Raw genomic sequence first — 14,474 nt, forward strand, 5'->3', positions numbered from 1 at the left:
GCGCCGCTTCCTTTTCTTCAACAACCCAATCCAAAAATGGTTCTGCTTCAGGTCTACCACACCTCAAGAGGAAGCAATAAAGGCCTGGCTCTGTCAGCAAAACTGTGTTTGGGTGGATAGATCTGTCCACCCCCTCGAGCTCAACAACAACAGCGTCGCCAAGCCGTATTTTGTACTTGTCGGGAACAAGTCTCTGAAGGGCTTTTACTCCCGCCTCCCGCTTATAGCCCGCGGCTCTCCAAACATCGGAGGCAACGATGCATTGACCTTTATACTGAACAAAGAATGATCGGACTTGCTTTGCTTCAAAGTAATCAACCACAAGAGACATATTTCTTATATGTCAAGAGTCTAACCACAGTTTTTTGTGATTCGCAAAATGTCACAAAATTACTGGATCCAATAACGAACACCTTGTTGAGGAAGCCATGGATATTTTTGTAGCCTCGTGAAGCTACAAAAAAGTTGAGTCTCGCTAGTCTTCAAGCGCAGGCGCTATATACGCGAAGGCTCATAGATCCAATAATTAACACCAAGCTGAGGAAGCCATGGATATTTTTCGCATAACTCTTCAATACCCCGAGTCGTGTTTACCAGTTTGCTGTCAGCGTCATCATTCACAGCATCTATTAGGCGGGCATGGGCTCTCAAAAGAGCTTGATACACAGCTTTAATTACGCTCTCATTATCCATCTTTTCTTACATGTCAAGAGTCTAACTTGCATCCAACAATCTTGTAACTTCTAGGATGCTCCAGTCTTACGTACAAGCAAGCATGCTTGGACTTCTTGAGCTGAGCCTTAATAATGGAAATTTCTTCCCTACTTGAAATTACATCGTTCTCTTCATGAATGAGCTCAAACAATTCTTCCGATTCTTTGGATACCAGACAAAAAGCTGTTTCATTTGATCCCTTACTGTTATTGGAATCTTTTTATATCTTTGTGTTAGTAGCCAGAGACTGTGTTTGCGATGTCTACCCGAAACAGCTAGTTCTAGCAACGCACCACGAGTTTTGTCGAGACTCTCGTCGGCTATCATATCGTCAACGATAAACAACGTCTCTTCGCCCGCCAGCAATAACGAAAGTTTTTGAATCCACTCGAACAGCTGATCCTTGGGCTCTATCAGAAAGACATAGTCATCCCTCCATACCGAGGATCTCTCTTGATAAGTGTTGTTCCAGCGGAGGGTAGGACAGAGAATGACAATGTTGTCGAAATGCTGCCTATACTCGTTCTCAACCAAATCCAGGACACGCTGCGTCTTGCCACAGCTTGTCGGCCCGGTGAAGATTGCCGTATGCTGCTCCTTGACAATGTCTAGAGTCATTTTATTCTGAGGGTATTGCTTTGTGTTTGCCTAGTGACAGACACGAAGCTTGTAGGGCGCTTACTTCGGGATGAAGCGGTTACCTCATCAAGCGATGGGACATCACCATTTTCATGATACCGTAGCGGGATATCTATTTCTTGGTCTCCATGTTTAACTCGTGTTTACCGTCGGGGTAAACACGAATGTGGTCAACTATTTTGTAGGCATCATGGAACGCTTATACCACCCTTTTTTTATCGCGTAATCGTCGAATAATATCGATCCTGTCATATATCCAGCGAGCTTCAAGCCGTCCTCCATGTCCATCTTGGCCCCCGGTCTAGAAACCCCCAGAGCCTTTTTCGCGCCTAGCGCCAAGACAATAGTATAGGATATTAGTCTGACAGATTCCCACAAGGAATCAACGACTTCTTTCTCATACTCTTTTCTGCTCATTTATTATAGGTTATCGCATCTTGAAAATGTCGATATGACGCTCTTGCTCCTGCGGAGACGGGCGAAGCCCTTCCGCTGACACAGCCACCAGGCGATCGCGTTGCGTGGGTTGAGACGGCCCTTCCGCTGGCGCACCTGTGGAGACGCTAGGTGATGGGTTTTCAGCAGGCTTCTTACGTATGTAATAGACTGCCACGCAAGCGTCCTCCAGCGACATAGAGACTGTCCAGGAACTTGTAAGGACTTGCGACAGGTTCCTCTTGCGAAGTACTTTTGCACACGTTCTTCTGTAAGTCAGCCTTGTTTTTGCGATTCCATTCAGCAAGTCTTTTCCCAGCGGCAACACGACCCTCATTCTTCTTGGTTATGACTTGGTTAGATTGTTCTTCACTCATTTATTTAGTTAGAGACTTGCCCTTGGAAAAATAGTAGATGAGGATGAAAAGAAGTCTTTATCTGAAGTGCCTAGTTCGGGGGATGAAACGGGGGACGTTTCATCCGCCGTTTCATCTCCCACCTACAACGAGGGGAAAGCCATCTACTGTTTTAAACGACGGAAGGCACGTTTGGTCTAAAAATTTTGTAAAGTTTGGAGCTTTACAAAATTTCCTCGTAGTGAGCGCTGGCTCTTCTGACGAATCAGTCTAGATCTTGAATCTGGAGGCCTTCAAACCGTTTCTGCCAGCGTATCTTATCGCGTTCTTATACGAAGTACTCACTAAATTACACGACTGTGGCGGAAAGCGATCAGCTTCTGGTGTCAGGATTACCCAAGCGCGTGAGTGGGAGTCACCGTAGATACCACACCAATCTGTGTACCGTGCTTTTATTCTGCCCATTTTCCCCTTGCTTATACGATCAATATTTTCACTATTGCTCATGCGTATCTTTGATAGACTGTTTCCCATCTTTTTCTTGCTGTTCGTCATCTCGCTTTTCATCTGTCTTGGACACATGCTTCACGGAGAGCTGAGTGTGATTAATTGTATGAGCAGCAACCAAGAGCGGAGCCAGATATTTTCCAAAGGCAGAGTACACAAGGATCCCCAAATCTGCCATGGAGTCTTTAATGATGGGGTCCTCTTCGATGTCTTTTCTAAGTCCTTCGACAGAGTCGATTTTGACGTAATTTCCCACAGCGTTAGCGTACAGGTTGATAGCATGCGTAGAGAGTGCTTTGGCGGTCTTTTCTCCCTTTTCGTTGAGCTCTCGTTGAACATAGTCGGCGTACGCCTTGTCGATCGCCTCCTCAGGAGCTTTGTCGACAAATCCTTCGGTACATTTTTTGGGTAAAAGATGCGATTTCCCTTGCCTTATCGCATCCTTCAAGGCTTGGCGATTGTCTGCCGGTTTTTCTTTGGCTTGAAAGGCTTCTGCTGGTGTGTCATCAAATATAGCTGTAATCTCACTCATCTTTATTAGAAGCCTTCTATAGTGTAAAAACCAGAGCACGATCAAGACGTATGGAAGAATTATTGCTACAGTGAGGCTTATGTCGTTCATCATTTTTATTTTTCAAAACAAAACCCTCGTGGTAAGGGTATGATTGGATAGCGCAACACTTTCCAACTCACACGCATCTTTAAGCGAGCATTTGTAGCTCTTTTTTACTTGCTTGTATAGTGCATCCTTTACATTTTTAAATCCGCGACTTACAATTCCAAAGGCACCGTATGTATACCATCCTCGAGTACCTTTCGCTTATCATAAAACGCCGAGAGGCCCAGCTTGTTTTGTTCGTACGTAACCATCCCCTGGTTGCGCACCCTGAAACCTACGTTTTTCACAGTGTCAATAAAGCCATTCAACGCGTTCTTATACCTCTCCCATGTCATAGCGTTCCGCTTCTTCGACATGCCCTTTAAGGAGAATTTTGTGCCCTCTTTACCTTCCACAAAGTAACACTTGGTTGTGTCAGCGATCATCCTAAACCCGATAAATTCCGGTTTGAATATCCCTCCTGTTCGACTTGAGTACTTATCAGTGACGAGCCAGTTTTTTACGTCTTTGTCGTACTCGTCAAGTAGTTCAGGGCGAACGACATCTCGCAACTCTTCCCCAGAGATCGCAAAGTATCCACTGTCTGTGTCCATGTAGACGTACTCAAAGTCTCGACGATCCACGTACTTATTCAAAAAATCGTAATAGAACTCAAGCATGCGCAATTTGGCCAGCTGGTACACTGCAATGCCACACTGGTACGCTCTGTCGATATGCACCTTTTTCTTTCCTTCTCGGATCTCGTAAGCATCACCTATCTCTTCAAGATCTTCAAGGTACGGCGATCTCATCGCTGCATCCACCGTCTTTTCATCTCTCGTAAAGGTGGTGTTCGCATGCCTCGCTGGGTCCTCGATCATTTTTCCATAGAACGTGTTCCCCTTCAACTTCGCCGTATCTCCCGCGATGCGCTTGTCGGGGTCTTTATCGGCTTGTCGTCGTGCATCTGCAATTTCTTCCGGAAACCACGCAAACGGTTTACCTCGAGTGTACTTGATGAATTGGTGAAAAGCAGTCACTTTCAGGCCATAGTCAAGGTACCACTCGAGAAAGGTTGTGAACAGCAAGATCTTTTCAGCTTTCATCAACCCTAGGAGTTTACGTGTGCCTGAAATACGTGTTCGCCCTGTTGCTTTTAGGTACTCGTGCATGTGCTCGGGGATTTGATCGTCGGGTATCTCCTTGACCACAAATAGCGGAGCCATCTCGCTGAATTTGTCATAAAGTTTCAGAGGGACCTCGATGTCGACCTGCGCAAAACCAAAGAGGGATCCATTTTGCATACCTTCTTTCAACAGTCTGATGTTGTGCTCAGCCGTGGGTGGTTTGATCTTGATCAGCTTCTCTTTACCGCATGGAAAGTAGTTCATCAACCTACTAGGGTACAGCAGGTTCGCGTCAAGCCCCAAAACAGTTTTGCACTTCCGTGGCTCCTGGTAGATGTGAGATCTGATACCCGTCACGTCTCTCTCGTGGTACCTACAGAATACGATGGCAGGCCCTCCCACCATGCCCGTCTGCAAGAGCTCGTAGGCCTCATTCTTCGTGCACTCAGTGCAAGCCTTTTGCACCTTTTTGCACGCCTTGCACTTCTTGTTGAAGCAGTCTTCATTACACTTATGCTTACAAGGCTCTCCTGGAGCGTATAGCTCTAGCTTTGGATTCAGTTGTAGAGACTTATTCAAGACGTAGCGCATCGATAGGCCTGAAATAATTACTGCGTCTTTCAAGATGTCTATCTCGTCGTCGTAGTACTGCAACCTTGTCTTTTCCACAGCTTCGATGAAAGGTTCCACGTCGGCTAAATTGTACTCACACAACCAGTCCATCATGGTGACGCAGCCTCGCTTGTAAAACTCTGCACGGAATGTTTTGTACTCATCAAGAGAGGGGGTGTTTTTACCAATAAGACTGCTATAGAAGTGTTCGTACGCCACGGGTCCGACGTGGGTTAGGTCGTCATAGCTCGTCAGCCACTCGTATGGGAACACGAGCTTTTCGAGTTTGCAATCCAGAGACTTGCACCATTGGTCGTAGCTCATACTAGGAGCGAGAAAATTTTTGATATCGAGAAATTTGAACCTCGAGGTTGTGAAGAACATGTGGTCGTTGTCTTTCTTCGCGACGTTGATCTTTTCGCTATCGTCTTTGGCAATTTGATCGACAAAGTACCGCTTGATCATGTTCAGGTCATACTTGCCACTGTTGAAGCCGATCACGGCCACTTGGTTTACCCACTCGTTCCATGCATTCTGAGTCTTATCTGGAAGCATGTCAAAATCCTTGGGTCTCGGGTACATTCTCTCCACCTCTTCCACGATGAGGGCGTGTCTCTTGTCGAGCTGCTCCACAAACCGTTTAACCAAGATCTTGGGATCATCGTGCTCCAGGAACGTTGGATCTCCGTTCAGACTATCGTGAATAGCGACGCTGACTGCTGTTTGCCGCTGATTCAGAGGGAGCATGAGGGCCTCGAAATCAAACACGATGTAGTGAGGGTAGGGTCGAAATTCTTTCTTGAAGTACCTCTTGGCTTTGGGTAGGCTCTCACACTCCCACACTGTGACGAGGTTGTAGCCAAGTTTTCGGATGCCTTCCTCCTTTGATTTGGTGGCCGTATATCGATTTTTGTTTGTTCCTTGGCAGGGGCATCCGTGCCACTTGCAACCGTGGTACTCATAGACTGTCCTGGTCTGAGGTTCATAGCCGTCTACCTTGTAGACCTCATTTTCGTTCTCCCCGTAGCGAATCACGCGTTCTCCTCCATGCCCACAGAGTGCGTGATGGATGTGTCTTTCAGTTTCGCTCGAGCCATTTACAAGCGTCATAGCTGAAGCCCTCACCGTAAAAGACCTTCTATGACTTGCTAGGCATGCGCTTGACCTTCTTGCCTTTGCAGATGATAATCGGCTTTTTTCCTTCACATATCTTCTTATGTCTCGTAAGATCTCCGCCGCTTGTAAACATTTGCTTGCAGGCTTCGCATTCCCATTTCTGTCGTGCCAGTACGTCTAAATCCTTGATGTAGAAACAGTGCCCACCCAACATGCCGAGGTTGATTGTGTCTAAATCTTTTTTGTATTGATTCTGACCGTACACGAGTCTCCATGGCGCTTTCTCAGAGTTGGTCTTGGGTTCAAAGACTCTGATATTGATCTTGAAACGCTTCGCTATGCCCTCGAAGTCAACGAGCTTCGTAGCACGCACTTCTTCCCTCTTTAGTTTAGGATTCTCGTAGTACTCGCGTGCTATTGCGAGAGCTGGTCTCGTGACACGTTTCTCGCGCTGCTCTTTTTCTCCACGGTAGTGTACGGCAAGACATCTCCAGACACACAAATTGTCGGTTCTCTCATCCTCCTTGTCAAAGCTGTAGATGCACCTCTTCTTTCGCAACCAGTCTGGTAAAGGTCCACAGCCTAACAGGGGCTCCCTTGTGGAGATGATCTTGATCTGCACATACTGGAAGACTATTTTCCCTTCGTACGATCCTGGGGTCTCGATTGTTCTTTCTGGTGGCAAGTACGCCTTCCCCCAAAACTCATGATCTCCTAGATCTAATCGCTGCATTTCACATTTTTCGATAAAGGCTTCGATGTCAGCTAGGCTCGTAAGCGATCCTTCGCTTCCCTTGGTCTTGTGATACGGAGCCGTGCCACCTCCTGCTTCGTAGATGGTGCAAGCGAAACTGTAGACTACCTTGAATCTCATGTCTATGTAGGGCGTAATTTTTCGCATGATGGCCTCCGCCAGTGGCTGATTAAGGTTCTTGGAACTATGTTCCGCGTTGCTGTTGAACCGCCATGTCTTGACACGATTTCCGTCTTCCAACATCTGTGTGTCATTTTCATCAAAAATATGCTGAATGTCTTCGACGCCTTTGGATCAGTTTTTCCCTTGTGGGAACATGTGCTTGATGTCTTCGACTCCGCTGTATTCGTCTTGTATGTCTCCAGCATCATAAAAGTCCTCTCGCGCTTCTCTCTCGATTTTATCGTTCAGCGTTGCCCTTCCAGCAATTTGCTCCCTCGCCCTGTTATAATAATGCCTAACAGTGTCTCACACGCTCTGTAGTCGACCTGCAAGAGCATCGCGAGTTGCTGCTACTGGCGCTGAGACAGCGCTATATAATTTACTAATTGCATTCTTGAACCAACTCATTTCTCTTTATTATAAGTACATTCAGACTTCAACTAACAGCGGTCGCAATTTGAGTAGGGAATTTCCCTTTCTATTCAAACAGATTTGCGCGTTTGTTGATGTCAGCAGTTTTGTCGAGTGCCGTCATGATGTCACGTGACTTGTTTACTCATTTGAGGCATGATGAAATCTGTGACGTCACAGATTTTTTAGGGGTCTAAAAGCAGCGTTTTTTAATGAGGGTTTGACCGTCGAAAACCTAAACTGTACGCATAAGGGTGTACTACTCTAGCTAAATTTCTTGTTGTCTTTAACTTTGTAAAAAAAATAACGCATATTTGAATAAGTATACTACGAGTTTTCGATTTTTTTGCCATCCTAACATTTTTAAAAGTAATTTCTGTAGTATAAAAAGACTTTGCCACTACAAATAAGGCTCTTCCAGGCTTCCCTTTGAAATAACACATCGAATAAAGTACCTTTGATATGCGTAAGTTAAACGACATATTTGATTAAATGGGTGAAATGATTCAGCTCCTTTTTAAGCATCACGCACACCACGTTATTAAACTTATTAAGTAACAACTATGCAAGTTTGCCATTCTTTGTATGGAGAAAAATTTGAGGAGATTTAGGAACCTTTTTAATAAGAATTTTCAAACTGTTTTAAAGAGAACGGTGTTTTAATAAAAAGATTTAAGAGGATTTGGGGAGATTTTCACATTTTTGTAACAAAATTTAGAATATTAGAGGAGACTTTAAAAGTGATGCAACAAATGAAAATCAAATTTTTGCTGTATCCATAACGCTTTTTTATGCATTTTAAAAATAAGAAATGCATGCAGGCTGTAAAATTTATATTGAGAAGATTTGAGGAGTTTTAGAGAGGCGTTCCAACCCTGCAATAGAAAGTCCCTGTTTGAGTCATCCAATTTAACGCTCGGCGGAATTGTTTTCTTAATTGGTGTTGGAATTGATATTTAAATAGAAATATATATAGTTGTGTCAAAATTTTCAATTAAATTCAGTTGCGAAACACCTTATCTGAAGAGAACTTCTTTAACAAATTTATTCATATGACTCTGATTTGTAAATAGAGAATACTTGCATGGAAGAGATAACAACACAGTTACTTAGTAGCCGAATTTCAAGAAAGAAACAATAAGAAAAAGTCAGTCATTGTAAGAAACAGTAAGGCGAAGGTCTTTAAAATGTCTGCTCGACATCAAGAGGAATTATGGAGACGGAGAATTTTTTATTTCATGGAACGTCCCGACACAACACTGGCAATGCTATTTAACTTATTAAACTTGGCGTTAATCATTGGGAGCGTTATCATAAGTGTGCTGTCAACAATCCAGGAATACGAAGACAATAAAATGTTGCTTAAATTAACCCTGTATTACGAACTAGCTTTGCTTGCATGGTTTTCAATGGAATATATGCTTAGAGTATGGGCATGCAGCTTTTTGTTGAAACACAAAGGTTTCGTTGGACATATTCGTTTCATGATGTCTTTTCACATGGCTATTGACGCTTTTGTGATTATCTCGACCTTAGTTTCAGCAATTTTGCAGATAAAAACAACGTATTTTTCAATTCTCCGAATTACTCGGTTTATACAAATATTTCGTATTTTGAGATTGGATAGGCCTAGAGGTCATTTAAGAACTATGGGGCAGTTGGTGTATAAACACAGAAGGGAGCTTGTCACGTGTTATTTTGTTGGTCTTATCATTTTATTTGGTGGAGCATATGCAGTTTATATGCTGGAAAAAATGACCGACGAAGAGGTCACCATCAACAATATGGGGAATGGATTATACTGGGCCATTGTAACCGTGGCATCTGTTGGTTATGGAGATATAGCCCCTCAATCATGGCAAGGGAAGTTGACAGCAAGCATATTTGTGTTAGTAGGCTGCGCGTTTTTTGCGTTACCTTCAGGTATACTTGGCTCTGGATTAGCGCTGCAGGCTGCAAAGCAAAAGAAAGAACGCAGGAATATGAAAATACGTAATCCCGCAGCCATTGTTATTCAAAGGTGTTGGAGAAATCACTCACTGAAACGCAACAACTGCCACCTGCAAGCTTCATGGTATTACTTCTCACATCAGTTAAAGAAACCAGACTTTTACAAGATACTCCCTGGTATCATATTAAAGTCTGATTTTTTGTCACCAGTCTATTTGTCTGCTGAAAAAGACGAAATCAAATCGAAAAGAAAAGATCGAAAAAATGGGTTTGACTTACCCTTAACCTACTACAAAAAAATTGTAGAAGAAGGAGAAAAGAAACATCATCAAACAGAAGATTATCCTAAAGCAACTCATAAAAGCAGCCTTTTGCATCTCATTAGTCCAAAGTATAAAGGTGCAATTCGATTCATAACACGTGTTAAATTTTGGAATGCCATAAAAGTTTTTAAAAACATTCGCTACCCATTTGTCACTGTCCAAGACATTATGGAAAAAAGTGCATGTTCCCATCTGGAAACTATGTCTCATTTGAATCGAATACACGATTGCTTGGCTGACTTCCATGCTGAAATTGAAGAAATCAGAAATGTACTAACAGATTTGCAAGTCCAAAGTGGAAATGGTCCAAATTGGCAACGATAATATGGAAACCTTTTAGCACAGAATAGGTTGTAGATACAGATGTATAGAATGCGAGTCAAGAGGACCCGGTGCTAAGATGTTTTAGATTGTGTGTCTGTGTGCCTCACGGTAACACAAATATGCCGGCTTAAAAGCCAATAACAGATTTTCTAACCTTATTTTCTATTGATAATTTGCATGTTATAAACTTTAAGATTAATAACCATAGTTTCTCTACTAAACGGTCGAGGCGCTTATTAAATATTTTCGAAACTTACGGAGGGGTTGGGGGACATCTAAAAGAAGTGGGTTATTTACTTAAATAGCTGTGTGCGTTAATTCTGAAGCTCTAATAACCGCTCGATCGCTTATATGATGACACGAAGAACATTTTTTACTAGTCGTCTGGGCGTTTGTCCACCCGATTAAAGAGAATGGATGGAATCTTTTTTTTTAATCTTTTTGTCAAACTTTTGTTGTCTACCTTTGTATTTTGGTAATATGACTTGTAAAGTAGAAATATAGTATGCGGTGTTGGAGAAGCGTGTATATATACAACTGGATGCAGGTCAGAATCTAGTTTGCGTTTTTGACAATGCTAAAAAAATGCGCGGTAACATAGGGTTTTTGTCTATCAACTATGGCGGTAAAGGGTTTGGCGGTGTCGGTCCCGAAAAAAGTGAAAGTGTTTGTCGGCGGCGGTAAAACTTGCATGAGGAAGATTCGAAATGGTATCCGAAGTTACAGAACCTAGTAGTTTCTGGCTGGTTCTGATAATGTCTGCTTCCACGAAGGATCACAAAGGTGGTTGTTGAGTGTTGAAAGCTTCCATTTGAGTTCTCAGAAATATCTGCTGCATCTCTATACCTAGCTAGCGTATAGAGGTACAATATACCTTTACGATAATGCAGGAAAACTTACACTCTCCATCGCAGCTTATTTTGCGATCAGAGAAGGTAAATATCACATTTTTTAGGAGTTTATTAAGGAGAAAACATGTTCTTTCGTGATAACTTTTCTTGGCGAGTTTTGTTTTTATTTAAAAGTACACATAAGTTGTATCTAATTGTAACGTTTCCTGAAAATTTAAAACAGTCAGGGAAATCCTCTTAACCTGTACATCAGCTTAATTAGGATGTATGATACAGTCTAATTAGGCGTTTTACAGCTTAGTTAAGATGTACAAAACTTTGATCGTCTAAAACACACATTTAACTAAACTAAGCATCTATCTAACTGAATAAATCCAATATTTACGTGCATATAGATGACTTGCTCAAGCTTTGTTTACAATTTTTTTTCAGCAGGCAAATAGTTTTTTAACCAATCAGACCTTCTAACAATAATTATTAGCCAATTGAATTGCTTTATTTTGCCTGCCAAGAAAATAAAAACAAAGAATTTATCAAGATAGCAAGCTATCTAGCTATAAACATCTCCAATATTATTATTTTTTCGTAGCACCCCAGAGATCCACTAAATTTGAAGTTTTAAAAATATTCGCTTAAATAGGATGTATCACGTGATGTGACATCCAAACTAGGATGCAGTACAGCTTAAATAGACTATCCCTAACAATGAACCATTGTTTATAGTCCATATTTTTTGAACCCGGGGTGCTGGAAATACTGTTCCTCTTTTATAATATAGTGGTCAAACTGACGATGAAAGAGCTGCAGCGGTGATTCTGCTAAAATTTACATTTTTCAAGAAATCGAGGAAAAACTTTTTTTACCTCCTAATTTAGATGTTTGTCACCTAATTAAACTGTATGATACAGCTTATTTAGGAGATCTCCAAATTAGGCTATAGAGCTTAATTAAGAGGATTTCCTTGACTGTAAAAGAAATTGATACGAAGGAAGTTAAAAAACTGGAGAAAACACGCTTTCGCTCTAACAATTCTCATTACTTTTTCTATTTGACTATATGGTACTGAATTTTCATTTATACTAATTATAATCAATAATGCTTTTTCATTTTAATCTTTGTAAACTTACAGTATTTACTGACATATGAAAATATTTCACATTTTTCTTGGTGGCTTTCTCCTTTGTTTAGCCTTGGCTATCGGGAAAGTCTCCTTCCTAATTGCTAATTTATTCTTTTAGTAATGTAAATTGTCATTTCTTAGGTAAATAAATGTTTACTTACTTACTTACTTAACAAACTTTTATAAAAACATGTTTTTTACCTCCTTTCTCCCGATATTGTAAAACGATGGAGAGCCATAGGAATGCCATTACAATTGAATTATCATAAAGCAGGTGTATTTTGCCATTTGGTCAGCCCTTGAAATTAGAATTTTTTTACGTCGTTTTATGTTTTATTGCCGACGTGGGATACATTTCAACTGATTTGCGTTGGCATTTTTTTTTTAATGAAATTTCTTAGCTGGCAATAACTTTCGTCATTCACGTTTTATTAGAGGTAGACCTCTCATAATTTTAATGCATTGATCTCCTAAGACAGTGAAAAACGGGAATTGGCATAACTTCCGGATGGTGAACTAACTGGCTTTTTATGTTTCGAGATAAATTCATTAGGTTAGAGCATCATTAGGTTGTATATCACAGAAGTCGCCGGTGACATGCTTAAAAAATGCTTGTCACCAGCACAGTTTAACATGAAGCAAAACTGTACAGGAGACTTAATTGTTAGAGTCTTCGCAGAACATCTCTTCTCACAAAATCGAGGGCAGGGCTGACTTATTGCCTGCTGTGCCATGTGGGAGAAAGAACTTCTGGACTTCTTTTTAATACGATATACAATTTTTTCGATTATTATTACTAAATAGTGTAATAGTGAATTGTTTCAAGGGCAAGGGTGATGCATTAGAAAGGGGTAACTATAGAGGTTTGAAGTTGGTTGATCAAGTAATGAAAGTTATTGAAAGAGTGATTGATAAGTTACTTAGAGAAAGAATTGATATAGATAAGATGCAATTTGGTTTTGTTCCAGGGCGTGGCACTACAGATGCAATATTTTTACTCAGACAGCTTCAGGAAAAGTATTTAGGAAAGAGAAAGAATCTCTATTTTGCCTTTGTAGATTTAGAGAAAGCTTTTGATAGAGTGCCACGTAAAGTTATTTGGTGGGCTATGAGAAAATTAGGTGTGGATGAGTGGCTAGTTACGATGGTTCAGTCTATGTACAGCAATGCTAGAAGTCGTGTCAGGATTAACGATTCACTTAGTGATGAATTTAGTGTAAATGTTGGTGTACATCAGGGTTCTGTACTTAGTCCTTTGTTGTTTATTCTAGTCTTAGAAGCGCTGTCGATGGAGTTCAGAACAGGTTGTCCATGGGAGTTATTGTATGCAGATGATTTGGTTCTCATAGCAGAGTCGATGGAAGAATTAGTTGAAAAGTTTGAGAAGTGGAAGAAAGGACTAGAAGAGAAAGGGCTGAAGGTAAACACAGCAAAGTCTAAAGTCATGATAAGTAGCATTGCAGCCAAGTGTGACCTTGTAGTTGGAAAGTGGCCTTGTGGAGTTTGCAGGAAAGGGGTTGGTAGTAACTCAATTTTTTGTCAGACTTGCAAGCATTGGGTACATAAGAAGTGCAGTAGTATTAGTGGAAGGTTAAGAGCTGGCATACAGTTTGTATGCAAGCGTTGCAAAGGTGAGATTATGGAGATTGAAGTATTTCCAGCTTTAATGATGTACAACAGTGGCTCGTTAGAGATAGTTAAGAACTTCTGTTACTTAGGTGATATGTTGGGCAGTGAAGGGGGTGTTGGAAGAAGTGTTACTTGCAGGATAGGTTCTGCTTGGAAAAAGTTTAGAGAGTTACTTCCTTTATTGACTAGCAGAGTTCTGTCAATTGAGGTAAAAGGTAGGTTGTATGAGGCCTGTGTAAGAAGTGTTATGTTGTACGGTAGTGAGACATGGGCAGTGAAGCAGGAAGATCTTGACCGTTTAGAAAGGAATGATATGAGAATGGTTAGGTGGATGTGTAATGCCAGTCTGAGAGACAGAAAGAGTTCAGATGAGCTAAGAAGCAGGCTAAGTCTCTGTAGAATTAAAGATGTTATCCAGATAAGAAGATTGAATTGGCGGGGGCACTTGGAAAGAATGGAGGAGGATAATTGGGTAAGAAAGTGTAGAGACTTGATAGTTCCTGGGGCAAAGCCCAGAGGCAGACCGAGAAAGACTTGGCAGGAGGTTATAAGGACAGACTTAATAGAGAGGAAGTTGAGTTTAGATCTAACACAGTCTAGATCAGATTGGAAGAGGGTCATTAATATACCCCGTCCAACCCATGCTAGCATGGAAAACGGACGTTAAGCCGAGAATGATGATGAAATGATGATGAAAAATATTTGATTTCTCTTTCCCCTTTTAAAAGGGTTTTTTAAACTTTATTCAACAATTTTTTTTCTTTGGTATTACATCACAAGAACATTCGTCCGAAAGCTGTATTAAGGTACACGACACCTAACCTCTCCCATGTTCTGGTTATATTT

At 41.4% G+C, this 14,474-nt stretch overlaps 2 protein-coding genes across 2 annotated transcripts; one reads left to right on the plus strand and one right to left on the minus strand.

Moving 5' to 3' along the window:
• Positions 1 to 3,422: 3,422 nt before the first annotated feature.
• On the minus strand, positions 3,423 to 6,098 carry LOC130621199 (uncharacterized). Its single transcript, XM_057436515.1, has 2 exons — positions 5,985 to 6,098; positions 3,423 to 5,717 (listed from the first exon to the last, which is right to left on the minus strand). Exons 1-2 carry the CDS (start codon positions 6,096 to 6,098, stop codon positions 3,423 to 3,425), a joined length of 2,409 nt encoding a protein of 802 aa, XP_057292498.1.
• A 2,502-nt stretch (positions 6,099 to 8,600) lies between these two features.
• Positions 8,601 to 12,665, plus strand: LOC130621439 (potassium voltage-gated channel subfamily KQT member 4-like). Its single transcript, XM_057436724.1, has one exon. The coding sequence runs from the start codon at positions 8,619 to 8,621 to the stop codon at positions 10,026 to 10,028; it is 1,410 nt and encodes a 469-aa protein (XP_057292707.1). The 5' UTR covers positions 8,601 to 8,618; the 3' UTR covers positions 10,029 to 12,665.
• Positions 12,666 to 14,474: the final 1,809 nt, after the last annotated feature.

This window comes from Hydractinia symbiolongicarpus, chromosome 12 (genome assembly GCF_029227915.1).
Source record: "Hydractinia symbiolongicarpus strain clone_291-10 chromosome 12, HSymV2.1, whole genome shotgun sequence".
NCBI lineage: Eukaryota > Metazoa > Cnidaria > Hydrozoa > Anthoathecata > Hydractiniidae > Hydractinia > Hydractinia symbiolongicarpus.

Coding starts and splice junctions, on each gene's coding strand:
- LOC130621199 (XM_057436515.1), bottom strand. CDS start 6,098: ATGACGCTTGTAAATGGCTCGAGCGAAACTGAAAGACACATCCATCAC. Junction 5,718..5,984: donor ACGAAAATGAGGTCTACAAG/GTAGACGGCTAT, acceptor CCTCTGAATCAG/CGGCAAACAGCAGTCAGCGT.
- LOC130621439 (XM_057436724.1), top strand. CDS start 8,619: ATGTCTGCTCGACATCAAGAGGAATTATGGAGACGGAGAATTTTTTAT.